The sequence below is a fragment of the Herpailurus yagouaroundi genome, unplaced genomic scaffold (assembly GCF_014898765.1).
Source record: "Herpailurus yagouaroundi ecotype Mexico unplaced genomic scaffold, PumYag 205, whole genome shotgun sequence".
In the NCBI taxonomy this organism is placed as follows: domain Eukaryota; kingdom Metazoa; phylum Chordata; class Mammalia; order Carnivora; family Felidae; genus Herpailurus; species Herpailurus yagouaroundi.
The window spans coordinates 1,313,933-1,337,545 of NW_024412436.1; the positions used below are offsets into that span (position 1 = coordinate 1,313,933).

Here is a 23,613-nt window from a genome sequence, read left to right on the forward strand (position 1 = left end):
GAATGTTCATAAAATATATACTGCTTTTGGTTAGACGCTGATTTCTAAATAAACAGACTCAGCAATGGAAATTCTAGAGACAGGCAAAACAAAACATGCATTAGTAAATGTACGCTTTAAAATCAACTCTCTCACAATCTTCGCCTTTCGTAAGCTTTTTGAAGATTGTAAAGTCAGTTGCATTAAATTTATGATTTATAGCTGTTCTAATTTCACTTCTTTTTCGGTTGTTGAAGGAAAATCTGTTAACTCTTCTGAACTATTTCTCCTCTATTTCACAGCCTCTGATTTGGATCTCTCTGCCTAAAAGGGCACTTCACTGCAGTGATCTGAAGGCAGCCATTTGAGAGTCAGGGAAGGACAGAAAGGGGAAAGCTTTGCTACAACAAATCTCCCAGCCCTTTTGGGCCCTAACAAAATAGGAAATACTAGCGATTAGGGGATTGCATTGCCTCCAATAAAACAAAACAAAACAAAACAAAACAAAACAAAACAAAACAAAACAAAACAAAACAAAAACAAGTGCTAATCCACATCACATAAAGCCAAACTAAGTGGGGCTATCTTGTCTAATTTGCAACGAACTGGGGTCAACTAGATTTTTATCTCAAATACAAACTAGGAAGGAGAAAACAACAAGAAAGGAAACGCCACAACTTGGTTAGATCCTGCTTTTCACACAAGATTATATGACCGATAGCTACACAGGATGCTTCCAGAAGATTACAAGGCCAAAAATAAGCAAGGAAATATGGCTGGCCCAATGTTCACATTTATTTATAAAAGAATAGCGCTATCGGATACACAGCTGCAGTACACCAATAGAAATGTTACAACTGCATCCATATTTTCCATTTAAATTTAGAAAATAAGATGCTGTAATTCTTGAATTATTGTCAGGATAAATGTTTGATCAGAAACCACCTGAATACTACGTAGCTTTTATTCATTCAACAGTTTCTTGAATAGCCTACCACAGGCAAATTGAAGTATAAAGATACCGTCCCTGCCTTCAATCAGCTTATATTCTATTTGGGGAAAAATCCATATATGTGAAATATTTGGTAACATTTCAGTACAAAACGAAGAGAAGGCAGCAGATAATTAACAAATGAATCACTGGAAATATAAGTGCTATAAGAATTCTGTAGGGGAAAAAATGGTCTCTGAGGGCTGACAATATGCTTCGGGGCACAGGTGTTTGAATTAGAAAAAAGATGCATTCTGTCACTTACTGTAATTCCACAAAGTAACATGCTTAACTTTGAGCCTTAATTTCATCATCAATAAAATGGGAATGATGATAGTATCTGCCCCATAGGATTATTATAAGTAATTGACACATTGTATGTGAAAAGATTTTGTAATCTTTAAAGAAGCCATAAACGGCCATTGAGGAACGTGGTAAAAAGAATCACCCAAAACTGTTACCATTAATTTGGGAGAGCAGAAACGTTAGGAGGTTGGAAGGGAACATGATTAACTTTTTCTTTACATACTTTCTATTGATTGAACTTTTATAGTGCCCGTGGCACTAATTTTGTAACACAAAAATTAAAGCTATATAAATACTATCTGAAGTAGAGAGTATAAATACTATCTGTGACACCATATCTGGATGTCACAAAATACTCTATTGTAAACACTAGTAACCCCGTTCCTCTGTAAGTACACAGAAACAAAACAAGTCCTGGTTTCAATTTGAGAATTTCTAAAGTCATAAAAATTTGCCAAGCTTGGGAATGATAACCAACTGAAATAGTGTTTCCTTTCATGACATTTTAAGATAGAACAAATTTTATAGTCACCCCAAACTATCCACTGATTCAAACAATCACTTTGGTCCATGTGCTTTGAAATAGCAAGTTAAATAACATTAATTCTCAAAGGCGAGTCTTTGTTGTGCGTAACTGTGCTTTCTAGAGCCCATCACATTTCAGGTATTTAACTGATAACTTCACAGACATAGAAAAAGTCCTCAGGCCATTTCCAAATGAATACCAACTCTCCACAAAGGCATGAAAGATTTTTTTTTTAGATTGAGTTTGATAATAGATTAGCATTCTTTTTTTTTTTTTTTTTTTTTTTAATAATATATTATTTTTTTTTTTTTTTTTTTTTTTTTTTCTGGAAAGGAACAGATTAGCATTCTTAATATTGTAAGTAAGTGTGAGCTCTTTGAGGGCAGGAATCATATCTTCTTAACCCTTATATGCCCAGTCCCTGGCATTGTGACCAGAATATGAGTTGGCAATAATATATATTTGTTGAGCTATTTGAAGGAAAGAGAACTCTAAAAAGTGTTAGTCAACTGGAAGCCCAATGAGGCAGGTACATGTGCGAAGAAGGGCAAGACCTGTACAGTTGTATTCCACAAGAGGTCATTTAAAATGCTTCAAAAGCTGTAAAGACAATTATAAATTTGAGTTCCTTGAGTAAAACTTCATAAAATCCCCTATTCAAGACAGGATCTCTCTTATATTTGAGAAACTATAAGATGTGCGAACTAAGATGAAATCATGGAGCAGTACGATCAGAACCACCTTTCCTCCGCCTTACCTAAAATTTCCAAGGCGTGTGTCATCGATATAAATAGAAGAAGGCAGAGGAAAGGCTTTCACTGTTTGTGGCAGAAACAAACCCACACCTGGAATGCTGGATTCCTGGCTGACTATTGTCCCATTGGCTCATGACTCCTCTATGATGACTTGTGAACAAACATATGGACACTGAACAATGACAGAGTTGGCATCCACATGTAATGAGACTATTAGGTTGCATGAAGTCACGCTTGCCTATTTCCAGTATTCTACAAGCAGTGAAGGGGGGGGGGGGGGGGAAGGAGTTGAGGCATCCTGGACTTGCTCAAACACTACAGGAGAGGCCCTGGAGACACCAGTTTGGAAGTACAAGTACAGGGATAGGAAGCAATCCCTCTGATTTCCACTGATAGTTTAAATCCCTCTATGAATGATGTACCCAATGCTAATCTCTCTGTTCCATCCTAACCTGCTGGATAATTCCTTTTTATCTTATTTAATCTTCCTCCCCAGGTGACCAGGGCTTGTCATAACTGTAGATCCCATTAATGGTATGTTAATTCACAAGAAGACATTTCACGATAAGTGAAGGCTTTAAGGCAGTTCTCTCTCACTTGAAGCTTCTTAAAATATTTAACGCAATCTATTTAAAAAAGAGGTAGATTTTTCTGCCTCTAAAAAGTATTGCAGTAAGTCCAGTAGAAATGAATTGCTTTAGTAGTAATTCTTTAAAGATTACTAAGTTTCATAGTTTGGCTACTCAAATTATATTTGGAAGCTACCTAGGAATTTTCTCACATTTTGATCTCTGGAAGGGCAATTAATCAAGCTCTTGTTTGAAGTAACTCAAACTTTAATCAGAATTCTATGGAGGGAAAGTCACAGGGCTATATACCCAAAATATTCAACAGTATATATAATTGAAAACAGCAACAACAGGAAAAGAGAAGTAGATGCCAGTGGGCTGATACGTTATAACCTTTGGTCAAGCGGTACTTGGCAAATTTCAACAGACTTAGTTAACCAGAGATAAAAGTGAGCAATAGCATACCATTAAAACAAAAGTATTAACACAGAATCAAGAATTCCCAGTGAAAAAGAATGCTGGACCTAAGAGGATGGATCTACCAGAGTCAATTTGTTAGGAGACTGAGGCTGTTATTTCATAGCGGAGGTTTGAAATCAAAACTTTAAAGTTTCTTTAGGTCGGACTATATAGCACGGCATTCCGAGAGCCAGCCAAAATCGCTGAGGGAAACGAGGAAGGCCACATGTGGAACTAATTACTCATGTAGAGGCCATGACAAAGAACATTTCTCCAGACTTTTCATGGGGGCTTCACTTTCAGGAAGTTGCTATAATTACTGTTCAAGTCTAGAGCAGCCTGCAAGCCGCTGACAGATCCAACAGACGAGGAGGAGGAGGGAAAGAGAGAGAGAGAGAAAAAAAATGAACTTATCTGCCCTTTTTGACGAGTGAAATACCAGAAAATAAAGTGCCACAGGGCAGCTCAAAAAAGTTTGCAAATGAGCCCTCCCTCCCAGTGCTCAACTTTCTGTTTACTTTTTTTTTTTTTTTTTTTTTTTTTTTTTATCTACCCTCTATCTTCAAATTACTTTTCTAGTCTGGATCGGACAGCAGATTTGTACTTCTCCACTAGCTCGCTTTCAGTTGGCCACAGAAGAACTGTACATCTCGACTCTTTTTTTACAGCTTTTCCATACTGAGGCCCACTTCCTGCCCAGTTGAGGAAAAAAATCTGGCCTGAAGATGAAATGACTGCTTAACATTACACTAAAACATCTGGTACCATTTTATGCACAGACCCATGTCTGAGAGCAGGCGATTCTAGCGGTCTCTCCAGCGGCACCGCGCATACCCAAACCTCCCCAGGGTGACATCATCCCATATATGGACTCTCCAGCCCAGCCCTCCCCCTTTTCCTGGTCCTAAATTCATTGCCAGTTCCCCAGTCTGCAGCAAATGTGCCACGTCAAGACTGGAAATCACAGCCCTTGAGTGTGTCTCAGTCAGTGCAGCAGAATTCAGGGGGGATAGCCGAATGCAACCCCTGGTGCAGGAAGGGAGGCTTTTCCCAAAGACCGGGACAGGATTTTAAGTACACAGATGGAAGCTTCTGGAGATCCTGCTCCGTCGCCCCAGTGTTCAGACTACCTGTTCAGGACAATGCCGTTGTACAGTAGTCTGCACATTGGTTAGACTGGGCAGGGGAGCGCAACGCCACGGACGGCTGGGGACAGAAGTTGCTGTTTCCAAGGAGAAGACTTCCGTTTGCTTTTTCAAATCTCATACCCAGTGTTTTTCTTCACAGGTTTTGCACACTAGGGACCAAGAAGCCCTCGGGGACACCGCTGAGAAAGGACTGTTGGAAAGAAGACCTGTGGGTAAGGCCTCCTTGACTGCTCACCTGGTCTGTGCCCAGGAGAGGCGAGGTGGGGAGCCAATGATTTGTGTTCACGTGCGAGAGAAACAGAGGTATATGTGTCATGCAAAGCAATGCATTTAGTTTTGAAAGAGTAACAATATGTGGTATATAGCGATTTACTCTATGTTAGTTGATTTCTGAAGATCTAGAAGTCAAGTATATTTTTAAGTTTAAAGTTTTTCCTCCTTTAAAATGAAATATGAAAAGACTCCAGACACTTAAGAATAACTTAATGAGGCTAGTTTTTAATTGTTGAAATTAGTAATACAAAGACCTAAAAACTTACTTGAATAAGGGCTGTAGTAGAACTTTTAACCTCCCCGGGATTGAATCCATTTTGCTTCAAAGTAAAGAATATTGGCTATTTTTACAATGCTATCTGAAGAGTGCTTTTTTTTGAAAATTTACATACATGATAATATCTAACAATAAAAGAAGAGGCTGCCAAGTTCTTGCCCACCAGACAATACAAATGGGACTGACCCAGAAAAGAGCGCCAACCCAGAACCTAGTGAGTCAGCAACTGATTAAGTCACAGAATAGAAGAAACCTCTGTCTTCAGATATCCCAATATACATCTGTGTCACATTTTTTTTTTTTAAATCAAAAAATGGTTGATAATTGCTGGTCAGCTGAGACCTCATGCCTATATTTTACAATGCTTCTATTTCTCTGAGCATTTAAAATGATAAGGTACTTTGTCTAGAAACCCACTGATAAAAAAGGAATTTGTAAACGAAGGCAAAGTTTTCTTTGGTCAGTTTCCAGCTGTCCTGGAGGTGAAGGGGGATGGGTGGGGAAGGTGGGAGGGAGGAAAACCCTTAAGCTGAATGAAATCCCAATAGAGAGAATAATAGAGTAAGTCTGGGTTGCAATATGATCCTTGCTGAACTTTAAAGGTGGGTCTCTTAAAGAAAGTTCTGGAAAAATGTTACTGCCTCACCCCTAATTCCCTCAACCCCCATTTATATCTACTCCCAAACAATTCTATATAATGAAAACATCTGTTCTATAGTTTTTTATGAAAAACTGGATGTGATCCCTTTTTGTCCTCCTTTAAATTTTTTAAAATTACAGTGATTTCTGAACAAATCCTTTTCTAAATTACACATTTTGCAACAATTCAAAATTATCACAAGTTCTCTTTTGCGACCCATTTTATTAAACAAGGTTCCCCAAGTTATCTTTCGTCAAAACAATCTGCTTTTTTAAATGACCCTTTTGATCATCCTCAAACTGACGTAAAGAACATATAACCTTTTATTCATGGTTTTTAGTTAAAATATAAAAAGCATGGATAAATTTAGTTATCTTCTCCACTTAGATGATATAGTAAAGTCTTCCTTTGTTTTTTCTATTGTGACTTAGAGACTTCCATATTAATTATTTTTAATAGAACAAGAGATATTTAAAATCTATATAGTTTCTTTTACATAAGAAAACAAACAAAAAAAAACCTATTAGGTAAATACAGAAGCTTATTTTCTCCGATATATATTTTTACTAACTGAAGCAGTTACTAAAGAAGAAAGATAGCTATAACGGGCTTTTTTTGGTTTTTGGTTTTCGTTTTTTTACTCTGTAGAAATGACAGAATTTCATAACTTGCCTTCATTCACGTATATTCAATTTAAATGTCTATCTTCATAATAAATTGCCTTTTTGTTTCTAAGAAACCAACCACAATTGGTCGCCCACCAAATTTCTCCCTAGGATGACTTTTAGTCTGGAGACAGAGAGGACTCGATTGCGTCCTTGGCATAAATACAGGAATAGGAACATAAGAATTAATTTGTAAGGGGGTAGCCGAGGAGTGCCTGCAAGTGCTTGGTGGAGTCCTGAGGACCCATTTTTGATGCAAGCTTTAAACAAATGAAAAGGAATCACACTTACTTTTAAATTGCATGAGCTAAATTAAAGATCCAAAGTAAAAGCTCACTTTATAAACTCCTGCTGACTGAAGGCAAGGATGGTAGTTTAAGCAGTGGTATATATAGCAGCACGTATACACACATATCATAAAATAACCGTGTCTATTTCCAGGGTAATTAGAACAATGTTTAACTTTATTTTGATATTACTTTATAAGGAGATATACAAATATTTTAGAGGTCATGGGATCTATTCCAGAGGAAACTAACCAACAGTGACATCTTCAAGTAAAACTACCCCTGGATATGATGGTGAGTATTAAAATTAAACACTGTACATTGTCAGAAAGAGAAAAATGTTTTCAGGGGTCTGTCCAAACTGCAGTTCATTGAAGCTGAGTAGTTATTTTTTGTTTTAGTGCGTGGATGACTGGTAAGTTAGGCTAGGTACTGGGTTAAAAGGAAAACTTTTTCTAGCATCTAAGAGAAAGGAAATTAAGGGCTTTAGACTCAATACCATCAATTCCTAAGTGAAAGAGGATCAATATAAAAGTTTATATTTTCAAAACCTCACTCCCTTTTTTAAGCCAAAGATCTCAAAATCTAAGAAAGTTGTTTACAATGGGACGAAATTTCACACTGATCACTTTCTTGCAATTAGTCAATAGGTTTAACATCCTTCCTGCTTGGCATTTCTGTCTTTCGGCCCAGATAATGTGTTTATGTTTTTAAAAGACCAAAATATACTGTCTACCCCCACCTCTCGCCTTACAGACCACCCAAGTTTTTCACGCCGTGGGAAAAAGTTTAGGCATAAAACTTCTAATGAAAGAATTTTTCCTTTTTTGTTCTTAAGGAAATTTAAAAAAACTACAACTTGATAATGAGAAAAAGTTCACTCATCCACCAGTGTCTATCCTTAGTAAAGAGAAGCCAAAGCTTTCAATTACTCTACAAGAGATTTTTCTCTATAAAAACAACCCTTTTTTCTCTTTTCTAAAGAGAATATCCCACCCATCACAATAATGTCCAAATAATAACTAAGCGACCATCACTCAGAAATCTCAACTTAAAATAATTAGAAGGTCAGACTTTAACCTGAGAGGAGACAGGAAATTGTCTTCAGTGAAGACAGAAACTTTCTTACTTGGTTTCTTCTATCTTTTTACCTTAATGTGCTACAAACTATGTAGATAGAAATATTTATCCATTTTTGAAAGTTTCTTATTAACAAGCGTTATCAGTTTTAATAAATAGAGATGATGAGGTAAATTAAAGAAAATAATTAAATATTCATTTTGAATTTCCTGACCTATCGTGACAGCCAGTTTCCTGAAGCTGCTTTGGCTTAATTTTGCTGTAAAGGACTTAGAAGATAATTCTTTCAATGCATTTTTTTTTCCTTCAGATAATAAATAGAAGACAAAAGAAAATGAGGTGTAATAACCATATTAAAAATTACATGTTATGATAATAATGTAAATAGCGCTTTTATATTTTAGCTAGTATTTTACGTGATAGTGGATTGATATTCACTCTATTTGGAAGATTGGAAAAAAGTCTTAAATGTTTTTTTCAGCCTTTCATGTTTTTAACAAGGTTAAAGACAGGTCCAATAGCACTATAAAGTGTGCATATGCAACATACTTACTACAATTATAGTTTAAAAATCTATTAGAAACATGAATTATCTAAAAGTCTTATGAATAGAGTACATATTTTTCAGCAAGATTTTTTTTCTCCTTGAAAAAAAGTTAACGGTTTTTCAGGCTCAAATATTTTGGATATCTTGGTTTAATAGAACTGTTTCATAGTAAAATATAGCATATAAACTCACAAATATTTCTTTCTATTTTTTCAGGTTGCATGCATCATTCCTTTAATTGAACAGAGTTAACTGGATCAAATTATTTATGGGAGAGAGAGGGAAAGCTATACAGAATTACAGTAATTTTTAATTTCCACCAATATATTCTTTGTAAGTGAATCACTCTAAATATTTTCTGTTACACTGAATGAAGCAACAATAACAAAATAGTTTCTTAAGGTATTTGTTTTTGCATACTCTGACCTTGTAATTATCTAAATAGCAGCCAAGTTTACTGACATTTTTGATTCTATCAGAAAAAAAAAATTCTCTACTCAGAATGATGACCAGAAACAGAATCAGACATTTATTTTCTTGAAATCAAATAAATGGAAATTTTCACTTATCAACTAATTGTACCATATCTAATTAATGCATAAAAGTTCAGATGTGTAGAAACTGTGATTTTTTTTAAGTCTCTACAAACATCTTCCTCTCCATAAAGCTTCTACTTGCTATTTTCTCATAATTTTATCATTAAAGGGAAATAACAAACTATGTGTTTTCTTTAAAATTCTTTGAAAAAACTCCAAGGCACATACTCCTTGACAATAAGGTTTTGTTTTGTTTTTGAAGAAATCCCACTTACTGGAATTTTGACTATCTAAATATTTTGGTTTTTAAAGGGCAGGGGAACTTGTTAAATACCTCTATGAATGTGAATTGATCATTTATATTAAAATAGCCAGAATTATTCTTGAGTCATCAGAATTACATTTCTCTGTTTAACACCATTAACTCTTTCTTACACAAAGTACAAGAAAATTTTCCAAAGCGTTTGGTTCTACTTTTTGGATATGAAATGAAGTTTCCTTTTCTGTGTTTAAGGTATTATTTTGTAACTGTATGGTACCATCAATGTCCACAACACATTCTGAGCATCACTGTGTGTAATAACTTTTAGTTTATACCCTTTTGATTCATGGCATGGCGCTGTAGTTAATTAGGAGAAGCACGTAAGCTCACAATGGCTTTTTATCTGGTTTTCACATCCATACTTAAAAACTTTACATTAAAAAGAATATGAGAAATTTAAATAAGTTCCTGTTGCTTTATGGAGTATTGGCAAAAATACATTCCCATGTAAAATCCCACTCTCAAAGCATCAGATACCAAAGTTGGCTGGTTGAACTGCCAGATACATTAGGCTCATAAATTATTTTGAAAATGGCTGCCGTTTCCATGTAAATGACAAGTTTCTTTTTCATGGGCTATGGTACTTATCTACTACAAGAAACATGTATAAACATAGTCTTTATCTTTAACTTCAGTATTAAAATATGCAGAGTTTTTGTGAAGAGGAAAAACATCTGGTTCAATTACTCTGAACTCTGACTGCATGTGGGCCAGTAATAATAATATGAATTGGATTTAAGAATAAACCTTATATTTAATCTTTTGTTTTGTTTTTCCTTAAAATTTCAATGTGAGTTTTCTGTCACGTCAATTATCCATGTTAGCACATTTGGAACAAATGTAAAAATGTACATTCTGAATAAAGTCAAAAGTCTAACTTGTTTTAGTTCCATAATGTTTTAATGTTTAATTCTATTGTGTGTTTCTCTCCCTTTCCCCTGACCCTCCAAAATCACCAAATCTGGAAAACAGACTGATTGTATCTGCCCATGAGCAAAGGAAGCCCGAAGGAACCAAGGGCCTGGCTGGACGGAGTTGTCATGTGACTGCCTGTCTACACTTGCTGTGCAGAACATCCGCTCACCTGTACAGCAGGCACAGACAGGCAGTCACACGACAACCCAGCCTGAATGACAACCAGCCATTGAAAGAAAGCAGCCCTCACACCATAGCATCTACACCAAGAACTACAACCAAAATGAGGGGCGCGGGGGCCTGGGGTTTTAATCTGTTGGTTTAATACTTAATTCGTATGTATTATTATTATTATATTTTGATTCGAATATTGAAACCCACCAAAAGTAAAGTGAGTGGTGCCTATGAAATATAATAAAACCCATTTTTGAAAATGTTCCTTTGCTTTCTATAGTTCTCTTTTCCTAACTGTTGTCAGTCACTTACTACCCTTGACATTTATTGTACACAGCTTTGCAGCACCCCATAATCAATATGACAAAACAATATAACTTCAGTCTGATGCTTGACAGAGAGCAAATGATTCTAATAATCCTACTCCAAAAACTAAGTTTAGTTTTCTTAAAGTTTCTAGTTTCTTAAAGTATCATGACTTTTTAAGAGAGAGAAGGAGAAAAGAAAAAGAAGAAGAGGGAAGACAGAATGTTCTAGGGAATAATGTATTTTGAGTTAATAAACTACCAGTTTGGGTCTGGGCAAAACATAGTGAAAAGAGTATTTCCAACATAAAAGAGTTGCTTCTCCTCTGCCGATATATTGAAAATTGAAATTGAAGCTCTGATATTCCCAGGTGTCATGGCACATCAAGATTTATTACTGTGTTATTGTTTAATTAAGAAGGAGATTACACTACAGTTCGAAAGGTGGAATTTACCAGACCAACACATTCACTTGGAATACATGCTCCCATTCACTGTAAACTCTGAAACTCTTGAGATGTTCAGGCAATTCAATTATTTTCAAAAAGCGCAAGCAAAGGGATTAATGGTGATACAATATTTTACCATGTCTTTTGAGGAAATGCCAAAACTTCAGTTTACATACTGTGAACTGCAGTGAAATGATCAGGGTTGTCTTATGTATATGAATGTTTCAAACACTGCTGGGCAAAATGGTGGGAGATAGATAAAATTAGAAAATTGTTAACTTTGATTTGGTTCACTTAAATGTTTTTAACTTCAGTATTTAAAATTAATTTTATTTTCCTTAGATTCTGGTCAAACTTTTTAAAATGTGGCACCAGGCTACATAAAATTTTTAAAAAATTTAACTAAATATTTCAGGGATATATTTTGGACTAAAAAACTATTTTTATTCAGCTATTTCATTTTTAAAATAAAAGACTTAGTCTTAAGGCTAAAAATCTCATGAGGTTAAAAATTTACAGGATTTTGTGCTATTTTACTAAACATGACACTATAGTTTCTTTAAAAAGAAAAGAAAAAAGTGGGCAAAGCTATGAAGTAAAAATATAATTAAGGCTAAATGCAACGGGCCTTAGGAAATAGGTCATCTGCAAAATATACTTATGCTAAACACACTGAGCAATGAGGGTTTTTACCTTAAATGAAAGTCCTATTACTAGCAAATAAAGTACTAACCAATAGTTCACAAAATGTAAAATATAAACAGGAAGACGACAGAAAAATGTCTCACAAGATGTTTACATATTACCGCCCAATTTTAAATGTTTGATATGACAAGCAGCAAATGGCGAGAGGACTCCTCATCTGGATCACTCTACTGGACCCTTACAAGGCAATCCCAGGACAGGGCTTGGGACCTCTCCAGATGAAATGATAGCAGGTCAGAACATAAAGAAGACTGTTCCATTCCAGCAAACTCCAAAGGGAAAGCTAGGAGGCCAGTGAAGTCATCCTTAAGTGAGCCACTCCAGGAAAACGTTTCAAATAATATTCCCTTAAACTTTGAGGTTAACATTTTAGTTTTACATTTCAGGCTTTCAAAAAATGCCTGAAAGAATGAAAGAATGTTATATTTATTTAAATTCATTACATGAAGCACATTTAAAAATTGCACTCTTCTGGTAAAGAGTAATATTGTTCTTCTAGAATAAACTTTTAAGTCAGATAAAAAATACATTTAGGGGAGTGGGTTTGGGTCTATTAAATATACTTAATAAATTTGAAATAGCATTTGCCATTATGGGTTGTTGTATATATTTTTCAAAATTATAAATCTTTGGATAATGCCAAAATGTGGAAATGTTTGTATGAAATAATCCTACGTTAAAAATCTACATATGTGAAAAAACACAACTAAAATCATGAAGAATTTTAAGTAACATAAATGTTTTAAAGTTCAATATTTACTCGACTTCTTTTTTTGGTAAAAAATATCTAAGTTTTAGCTAACTAAAACAACTCAGCAAGGAGTGTAAATAGTGTTCACAGGGTTAATCCTGACCTCCTCATCGCGAGGATCATGCAGACGTAGAGGAAACAGGCGGAATCTTGAAAGTCTAAGTGAAAATGGAAATAGCTGAAGATTTCTGTGACTTCTTGGTCTCACAACTTTGGCCATCCAGGGATATAGCTGTCATTTTGTTTTCTATTACCTAAGTTACACTTGTCATCTGTTACAGCTACACAATAAAAACAATACTAAGTAATTATCCCTATAAAGGAATTATGTAATCTCTTTATCAAGCTATCCAAATACTTCAACCCACAAAAGTGAGGCCTGTAATTTTTTAAGAGTCCAAAGAATGTTCTTATTTCAATGCAGATTTTGGATTTTCTTCAATTGTATAAGGTTAGCACATTTTCATTGGGAACACTTCTGTTCAATTACCCTAGCTTCCTCTGAGTATTCCGTTATGATTTTAATCTTCATGTTGGATGATAAAAATGGAATAAATATTGGCTACACACTACCATTATACATAAACTAGCAATCCCCTTCAGAGATTTTAACTATCATTCATATATTTCTCATTGACATTAAGAGAAAAATGGCTTTTTTCTCCCTTTATCAGACTCTATTCTTCTAAAATTCATATTTTATACATATTTTAAATAAAAGCCATCCTCTTTTTCCAGATCTGATTTTAAACTATTCTTTTAATTATTTAAAAAAAATTTTTAACGTTTATTTATTTTTGAGAGAGACAGAGTGTGAGTGGGGGAGGGGAAGAGAGAGAGGGAGACAGATTCTGAAGCAGCCTCCAGGTTCTGAGCTGTCATCACAGAGCCTGACACAGGGCTCGAACCCATGGACTATTAGTTCATGTCCTGAGTTGAAGTTGGATGCTTAACCAACCGCGCTACCCAGGTGCCCCTGGTTTTAAAGTATTAATATAAAACTATCTAAACCCAAAATCCTTTTTGATATGAAAGTTTCCATGTAAAATTTTTTTAATGTTGATATATTTATTTATTTTGAGAGAGAGCATGAGCAGGGGAGGGGCAGAGAAAGAGGAAGAGAGAGAATCCCAAGCAGGCTCCATACTGCCAGTGCAGAGCTCCACACAGGGCTTGAACCCACTAAATCTGAGATCATCACCTGAACAGAAACCAAGAGCTGGACACTTATCTGACTGAGCCACCCCAGTGTCCCACTTTCTATTTTAATTCTACACCTAGCCCTTTTCTAAATCATTTCTAAGAATTGTACAAAATATATTTATAATGTTTTAAAATAACATTAGGAAATTTACTTTCTGCTTAAATGATTTCAGTTCAGGAAGCTATATAGTCAGAGGAAAAAAAGTCCATTAACCTTCAATGATGAAAATTAAGAAAATTTTAAGACAACCTCAAATTCTAAGTCTACCCTGTAATTAAATAATTTAGTTTAGGTACCTGAGATAAGAGGACAAGATGAATTATTAGGCTGTACTAAATAAATATTATTTCTTTGCTTAATCACATCTTCACTCAACCAATATTTACTGTCACCTGCCAGTGCCATGTTCATGGTGGTAGAACAGTAAGTAAGACAATGGCTCCTGGTCTCAAGAGGCTTACAATTTAGCAGGAACTTAAACACTGAACCACTACATATCATGGGTGAGGATTGGTCAATTTTCACCACCTGAAATAATCTCTTAAATCTATCTACTTCTATCAATTTCCATCAACCCACCCCAACCCAAGCTATTATCTCTTAGATAGTCCATAGCCATACCTTCCTAACAAACCCCCAAACCAGTTTTGTACTCCTCCAATCCATTTTTCTACAAGGCAACCAAAAGGATATGTAAAAAAGTCAGATCTTATGTGACTCTCCAGCTTACAAACTTCCAAGGCTTCTCATCATTCTTAGGGTCAAAATCCTTAATCTTTTATAGAGTTCTTTTCTCTCTTTGCTCCAGTTACACTGGCCTTAATTCAGTTTCTTAAATTCAGCAGGCTCAATCTTGCCTCAAAGCATTAACATAAACCTCTGACCACCCAATTCAGTGTCCCCCCCAGTGATGTAATCCCCATCCCAGACACCTTTTAAGTCAAACATATCACTGGATTTATTTTCTTCATAGCTTGTAATCTACATCTGATAGGGTTCCCTGTTTTGTTTTGTTTATATGTTTTCTTTATTGGTAAATATCCTTCATGAGGGCAGGTACCATGAGTTCCTTGCTAACCATTTTATCCTTAGTGACTAAAGGATAGAGTCTAGTGCATAACAGGTGTCCAGAAAATGTTTGTTAGGAAGTGTTCAGGCAATTAAGAGCATAGCACCAATATTGAGTAGCTTGCTAAATTACTCATTCTCTTTGTGTCTCAGTCTTCATCTCTAAAATGGGAAATGTAAAAAAAAATAAAAATAAAAATAAATAAATAAAAATAAAATGGGGAATGTAAATAAAATACTGACTTAGCTCAGTGCTTGGGAAACTATATATACTCAATAAATGTTAACCATTATGATGACAATGATCATCATCAAGATTATCATTCAGATTGAAAGCTGGCCTTCATGACTTTAAACAGGGAGAATAAATAGTGGAATACAATTTACAACCACAATTACTGTCAAACTAGGGAGCATTTGCTAATTGGAAGTCCATTTGGTTTGGTTCAGCATTTTGACTAGTTTGGATATACAAAAATGAGGCTGGAGCAAAGGCTGAACTAGATTCCAAGAAGAGCTGAATGGATGTATATAACAGAGGGAGAAGTGCCTTGATTTGGGGGCAATCCATATTAACAGCATTGAGGGAAGAAATAGGAGGCAAGACTGAAAGAGAGAAGCCAATGTACTGTCATTGGGCTGGGCCAGCACAGGGTTAGAGCAGCCAGTAACATACCCAAGTGTGTGTCCACTGGATAAAAACTGTTGTACAGAGGCATTTGAGGCTGTCTGAATTGTTGTACTGCTTCCCTAAATCCTTAGTAAAGTACTAAATATATCCTTATGTTGTTATTTTGATAGAAATCAAAGGATCTAAGTATCATCCATCCCAAATACAAGGGAATATATGTGGACATACAAGCCTGTATGCCCAAACTATCCTTACCCCCATAAACAGATCTTTCTTGATGTGTTACACACATTGGCAGAATGCCCTGGGGAGGATGAAACCAGGAAAAGGCCTATGAGCCCCCTAGAAAAGAGCTCAGAACCACCTGTATCAGAAACTTCCAAGTCTAGGGTACTGTCCTTTTAGAAGATGATCTAGGACAGCCAGGTTTGAGCAAATCCCCTTGGTGATTAGTTATAAACTGTCTAACCCTGTATGAAGATGGTTTATTTCTTTTTGTGTTACAGAAAGCCCCAATCTTAGAGTAATGTTAGAGGATAACATACAGTCATATACATAGATTAATCATGCCTACTATAACCACATTGTATTGTAAAGACTCTTTGAAGGTAACGTGGGAAAAAACACTGTCTGGGACACAGGTGGAAACCTCTCTGTTAAGCTCACCTATCAGTAACATTGCAAATAACATTATTATAATATAGAGTAATGGTTCAAAAAGTACAGTCCACAGATGCTTGAGAGTGTTCGTGATCCATCTAAAATTCAAGGGTAGGGTGAATAAATCTGTTCAGCATAGGAAGAAAGTAAGAAAAATACTGGGGACTTACCATTACAGTCATGCCAACTCTAGCTTAAAATTATTACACAGGGTCATTATGCTATTGCCTCTGCCAGCTTGGATAGGAAATCACATGGTTTTGTATCATCAGCTCCAATTCTTGGCTGAGGTGTAAGAGAACCCATAGGCTAGGGGGCAGGCAGTATACCAAGTCTCACTAAAGAAATGGGATATGAGTTCCCTCTACGAATCCAAACCTTACCATTCTCTGCCAAAATAAATAAATACATGCATGCATACATACATACACACAACAACAACAAAACCCAATATTATACATCCTATCTCACAATATGAAATGACAAAAAAATTGGAAATTAGAAGACATGTGAGTCACAGAATGGCTTTACAGGGGAGGGCACGGTTGTTACTTGCAATGGCAAGCATAAATATATAAATGTGATACCTAAAAGTTTATAAAAGTATTTATTAATAGGGGCGCCTGGGTGGCTCAGTCAGTTAAGCGTCCGACTTCGGCTCAGGTCATGATCTCACGGTCCGTGAGTTTGAGTCCCACGTCGGGCTCTGTGCTGACAGCTCAGAGCCTGGAGCCTGCTTCAGATTCTGTGTCTCCCTCTCTCTGACCCTCCCCCATTCATGCTCTGTCTCTCTGTCTCAAAAATAAATAAACATTAAAAAAAATTTAAAAAAAAAGTATTTATTAATAAATGATTTCTTAGAACCCTAGAAAATCTCTTTCAGGTGGTTTGCTCGGCAAAGGTCCCCATGCAACAAGTGAAAAGAAAAGCAGAGGCCCAGAGAAGATGGACTTGTTTCAACACTGGCATTAGCCATTGCAAATCCATGTCCTTCCTACCTCACTGCCTTTGTTGTACCAAGCATACAGTCCATAGGGTCTTTTGTTCAATTAGTGTGATCCTGGAAAAAGTTTGAGTCATTTTTCTTCATCTCAAATATATTTCATAAGTCATTTATATTATTACAGACTTGTCATGACTTAAATAAAATCATACCTATAGCATATGGCATAATATGCTATTTATTCAACAGCCAATTAGATATAATGAAAACATACCAGTCTAATTACACAAGAAAGTAGGAAGATGGCAGAACACGGAAAAAACAATGATAATCCTCTATGAAAATTTGAATGTAAATTTGTCATTGAATAAATGAATGAATCTATAACTAACTTAATGATATTTACTGTGTCACATTTGCTTGACTAAGAAAGATAAATTGTCATATAACAGGATTTACAAGTATGCAGATGCTGATGTGGGTATAGAGGGATACCACAGGAATAATGAACGAGCATTTAATTTACCAACAAATTGACTCCAAAAGTTGAGTTAGAATTTAGGCTTATTTTCAAAAAGCAATATTCTAAATTGGGGTTTTCGAGGTTGCCCAAAGAATCATGTTAAGTGTGAAGGATGGCAGTAAGACTTCTTTGGAATCTAAGTATCATTTAAAACACTGCTGCTAAAAGACGGTACAAAGTCAAGAGGCCAGAGACTCGTCACTACTTCTAAGCCCAACCTTCCTGATGTTTCTTCTTGGCCTCCTTTCCCCACACCCTCCCTTCCAGCTTCTGCTTCCAGCTGACACTAATAACTATTTGTTGAATACAAGCAGAAATCAAGGAACAGTGCTGTACTCTCCCTTTAACCCTGACAGCAAGCTCAAAGGTGGTCTGCAATGGTAGGAAACTCTCGCAAGAGAAATAAAGCAGAGTAGAGGATGACAGTGGTGGTGGTCAAGGAACGGTGAGGTGGGGATGAATGAGGATGGCTCCAGTGGAAAAACGCTCTGCCCCACTGACACAAACAATTTAAAGATAGAGGCCATTTGTGAGTCAGGCATTAATGTTTTGAAAATATTTTATGTTGTTTCTGGAGCAGAGTTCTAATGAGTAACAGTAGCTAATGGCTGCAGTATGTGGCCCATCAATTTGCCACCCTGAATTCAAGAGCTCTTCTCAAGCCACCCAGTATAAGCCACCATCTTCTCTTACCTGGATCATTGCTACAGTCTCCCAGCTAGCTGGTTTCCCATCTTCCATTCTTACCACTCCCCTCCTTCCACATACACATTCCATCCCACGCATTATGCCCAACCCAGCAGCCAGAGTGGTCTTTCTAAAACATAAATCCAATTATGTTACATCCCGTTGGAACCAGCCAATAGTTTTCAATTATCCTTGAAATAAAATCCAAATTAGGGGGTTCCTGGGTGGCTCATTCAGTTAAGTATCCGACTTAGACTCAGGTCATGATCTCGTGGTTCATGGATTCGAACCCCACTTCAGGTTCTGTGCTAGCAACTCAGAGCCTGGAGCCTGCTTCGGATTCTGTGTCTCCCTCTCTCTCTGCCCCTCCTCTGCTCATGCCCTGTCTCCCTCCCTCCCCCTCTCTCTCTCTCTCAAAAATAAATAAACATTAAAAAAATTTTTTAATCCAAATTAGTGCATGGGGTCTGATAAGACCCCACCCACTGGTACCTCTGATTTTATTTCCTACCTCTCTCTCCCATGCTATCACATTCCAGCCACAGTATTCCTGCTGGCTGCCATCCTGGGGTGGGGTGGGGGTTTACTTATGATGCCCTCTTGCTGGAATTTTCTTCGATAAAATCTTCTACACAGCTCATCATCCCAGCCTCTAATTCAATGTTACTTCCTCCCAAACACCCAATCTACAGGTTCTTCCCCCATCACTTTCTAGCTCACTACCCCATTTTATTTTCTTCAGAGCACTTACCATTGCATTATTTGTCTATTTGTTCATTCCACAAAGCAGCAACTTTGTCATTTTCTCCTTTTTGAAATCGACTAAACTAAGAAAACAACACTTTCCTAAACTTTCTTCATCCAGATCACTCCATCATATTTCAAGGGTCATTCCCATCCCACCGCCCCATGCCCAAATACCTTTAATAAAATGTCTCCAGCACTCAGTTAGTATTATAATTGCACACATGTATTTTCTATTTGTTGTAAGCAAATGCTCATGAGGGAGCTTCAGCAGCAGAGATTTTGTAAAAAGTTATCTTGAGTTTCTAGAGGAATGGAAGGGATGACTACTGATCATTAACTTACAAAGCTCTCAAAGATTCTTCTTCCCTACAGGGGGCATCACGTGCCTTCCAATGGCCTTGTTTCAGTGCCCACATACCCAGACAAGAGAACCCCAAAGCCATATTCCAATAACAGTAGCTACCCCTATTATCTTCAGAGCCCCTCATACTAACACCCACAAAAAGGTCAATGCCAATATGCCTGGAACTTGTCTAAATAAAACCTCTGTGGGATAAGGTTGACTTGGACAACTGCAGCATCTCTGGGATTCTTGCATACACTTGTGATTGAAGACATGAGCTCAGAAGCCAGATAGCCTGAGTTTGAATTTCTGCTTTGCCACCAACTAGCTATGTGACCTTGGGAAATTAGTTATGCTCACAAACACCAAGTATTCTGCAATAAGGGAAACTGAGTCCTACAGAAAGGACTTTTTGAATAGTTGGGGTTTTGTTTTTTTGTTTGTTTACTTTTCTCTGAAAAATGGGGATAACAACAGCACTTATCCTTAGGGTTACAATGTGGACTGAATGAGTCCATATAGGACCATATATAGGTGTTTTAACCTATAAAAAAACACCAGCTATTATTATTATGAATCCTCACCAAAATCTTTTGCTTTCCCCAGAATAACTGATAAAAGCTTCCAAACCAATATGAATTTAAATGTACATAAATAGTCCTCTAGGTCCTTGGAAACAAAATGTATCTAAGAGAAGATCTCTTAAGGCAAATGAACACAAAAGAAGAAGACACTCTATTTACTGATTTTTCTATCTAGACAGGCATCTCAGAGCTCCCGAAGCTGTGGTCTTTGAAGACTGGAGCTTTCCACGGAATGACAGGGCTATCTGAGCAGCCAGCAAAGGAAAGAAACCATTGCTAATCCTCAGACCCTTAGAACAACCACTCCATGTTTGACTGAAGTCAGTGAAATATATGACATAAAAAAATATTGTAAAGCTTTTGTGTAAAAATTGTTTATGTACATTTCTATAATATTCTATTTCCCTTACTGAAGAAAACTTAGTGGCCATCAACTGATCATCTGATTAATATACTATTGTTCACAAAGTACTTAGGAAGCAGAAAGAACTATGTAAGACAAGAAACTTGAACTCTAACAACTGACAAAGGCACCTTGTAGGACTTTCAAAAAGAATACCAAGCCAGGATTGGAAGGACTTTTAACTCTGAAATGTATGCCCTTTACAGCCAAACAAAATTGAGGCAATCTTACCTGTAAATAGCTTTCTAAATCACAAAGTATTCTTATCTAATGTTTGTGGACTGCATTATAAGCACCAAAAATAGCTCAGGTCAGACCAGAGCTCTTAAAATTTCCAAAACATAGTTTAATTTCATCCATGACCTCCCAAATTTAGCAGTATCACTTGATAGCACTCTAATGGGTCCACAAGATTGATAGGACTTTTTGCACTTTTAAAGCTACCAGATTAAAATGAGTAGTAAGTCACAGGGCCAAAATGATTAACATCTAAGATGAGCCAGAGAACATAATTATCATAATTCAGGCTTTTACATAGATATCAAATTTTCAAACAACAAAATTCATATAAACAATTACCTGGGGCTTGCTTGAAGACTATTGATTTGGACATTTTCAAAAGCCTGCCATTTGAAACAGATGTCACAGCCAACAATTCCAAAATTCTTTATTAACTCTGCATCAGTGCTATTAATTTCATTCTTAAGATGCTCTATATCCCTGGGTTTTTTCAACACATTATTTAATGAAAATTGTCCCTATATCAGTATCTCATCATTATTACAAAGAAGGAAATTTCCAACTACTGACCCCTAACTCCATTTCTTTGGGTTAGCAAACATGTGACTATACCAGAGCAATAAAATAAATTTGACGGGAGTATTATAAAATAAGAATCTATGAAGAAAAAACAATGCTTCTTCAAACACCCCAAGCTATGTCTTACTGAAAGAGAATCACTCATGTCTTGGAACTGTACATCACAATAATATCAATTAATTGGAAATTGGAAACACTTTAATAAAATAATTGTGATTCTCTGTGACTTACCTCGTCATCTTTGTACCAGGACAAGCTTTCAGCAGTAAGGACGAACCAGTATCCCTTAGAGCCTCCTTTCATGATGCCAATGTTGCTGATGGTTAACCATCCCTTACGAATCACCTACAAGAGAGCACAGATTGGCAGAGATGTTGAATTTAATGTGAACCAATCGAGAGCATAGGTCTTGTACTAAGTGGAGTTAAAAACAACATATAAATTGCACTAAGAACAACATTGTTTCCCCAAAGCTCACCCTCTATTGAGCTATTTAAGACAATTTATCTTCCCAAACTACAGATAACCAGAGGGAAATCTCTCCCATCAAATGGACAAAACTAAAATTGCAGACTTATATGGATGGTGGAAGCAAAGCAACTGAAACAGAAAAGAATCGAATGAGGCAGACTAATAGGCTTGTGCTCAGCCTATTTATGGCATTGCTGCTATAATTAAAACATATTTAGTTGATTGGGTGAACAATAATAAACTCTCCAGACCCACTGCCTCTCTCCCCTCTCCCAGTCCACTGGTCCATTTGTTTGTCTGGTTTGCATCTCATTAGGATTTTTCACCAGAGACTGGCCACCAAATGGTAAAAAGAAGAAACTCAAGTCAACCAATTAGTTCCTTGTTAACAGTTCACCACTCTAAATAAAACTGAATGAGGTTCAAGAAAGCTGAAACAATAAGCAAAAACTAAAAGTTTGGAGCTTCTTAATGGTCTAGATTTATCCATCTACTTCTGGTTGTTATTTGTCATGCTAAAAAGCATGTAGCATCCTCATAAAAACCTATAAACAGCTTTTAAATTTTAAAACATATTAATAACTTAGATTATAGCTCTGATAGAAATTATTTATAAATGGCTTTTAAGTGAAAATCTAACTTTTTCTCAGAGTTGCAAAGTTAAATTCTGCTTTTTCACAGGGCACAGATAACCATCTCCCCTATGCCAGATAGTTTTTGTTGTCATAGAACCAAAAATGAAATACTGTATGGAGTTACATGACACTGTTCTAAATATCAATAATCAGCCTATACCTAAATTAATCAATATACTAGAGACCCTGAAATAGCAAAAAATTTACTTATTTAATGACTACTGAGTGTCAGTTCCTAAATGAAGATGAATTACCTGAATAGATTTTTTAAAATTATTGATAATAAGTTTTCTTGCTAAAGAAGAAAAGTCAATCCTAGGGAAAATTGTGAAATAAGCCAAAGTTGTTATTCTTGATCTTCAAGACTCTCTCCACACCCTCAGTCCTTGCCACCCTTGATTCCCTGCTTCAGCTTTCCCAGGTGTCCATTCTCCTTTCTAATGCTCTGTAACTTCTGTAAACCTCTACACAGAACCTCACTCCATCTCTGACTAAGGCAGTTCTCTCAATTGTTCAAAATTACTCCTGCCTCTTACTCTCTACTTCAGAAAGAAGGAAATAATACTTCTCAAAGTATGGTTTCTACCGACTATATTATAACCATCGGGATGCTTTTCCAAAACACAGATTCTTGGGCCACCCCCAGTCCAAATGAATCAGAATATGTACATATGAAACCCCAGAAGTCTACACTTAAACATGTGTCCAGGGTGATTATTATTCATAGTGAAGTTTGATGGCCACTGCTTGTACACATACAGTCAAAACTTCACTCTCCTACAGCCAAGTAATCTCATCTAATTTCTAGTAAGAAGCAAGTGGTCAAATTATTTCACACTAACATTGTTATCGACCCTATGAGGTTCTTACAAATAGCATACTAATCGCAGTACTAAAATGAAAGTATGCTTTCATGCATCTTTGGATAGAATGGAAGTCTTTCAGTTACTCCATAAATTGCAATGAGCAAATCGCTATTTCACTCCTGGTAGGACAGGCTGTATCCAACAAGGAAAGGCATGAAAGTAGTGCAGTGAACATTTCTAAAGAACCTATCATATGTCAAGATGAAAAAATATGATGATGCCACAATTCTTGCCTCACGAATCTTACAGCTTAGTAGAGAAGGCAGATCCATAAAGATTTAATTTCAATCTAATAGTATAATAAGAAATGTATGTCAAGCAAAGGAAGGGGCACTTGACACAATTTAGGAAGTTGTCATAGGCTTTCTTT

General features: G+C 36.2%; 1 protein-coding gene and 1 long non-coding RNA gene across 15 annotated transcripts in view; one reads left to right on the forward strand and one right to left on the reverse strand.

The window, feature by feature from the left end:
- The window catches only part of DNM3 (dynamin 3), a 569,179-nt gene that overhangs the window by 238,755 nt on the left and 306,811 nt on the right, over positions 1 to 23,613 (reverse strand). For all 12 annotated transcript variants that reach the window (XM_040451682.1, XM_040451678.1, XM_040451685.1 and 9 more), the window contains one exon: positions 21,503 to 21,616. In XM_040451682.1, coding sequence (XP_040307616.1) covers positions 21,503 to 21,616 — 114 coding nt within the window. The remainder of the gene's footprint in view (positions 1 to 21,502; positions 21,617 to 23,613) is intronic.
- On the forward strand, positions 4,508 to 10,713 carry LOC121015034 (uncharacterized). 3 transcript variants are annotated; one of them, XR_005783574.1, is made up of 3 exons: positions 4,508 to 4,755; positions 4,873 to 7,169; positions 8,719 to 10,713. It is a non-coding gene; the product is annotated as an uncharacterized LOC121015034 (long non-coding RNA). The 3 variants fall into 3 exon arrangements; XR_005783573.1 differs by having other exon boundaries at positions 4,510 to 4,945; positions 7,076 to 7,169; XR_005783572.1 differs by having other exon boundaries at positions 4,513 to 7,169.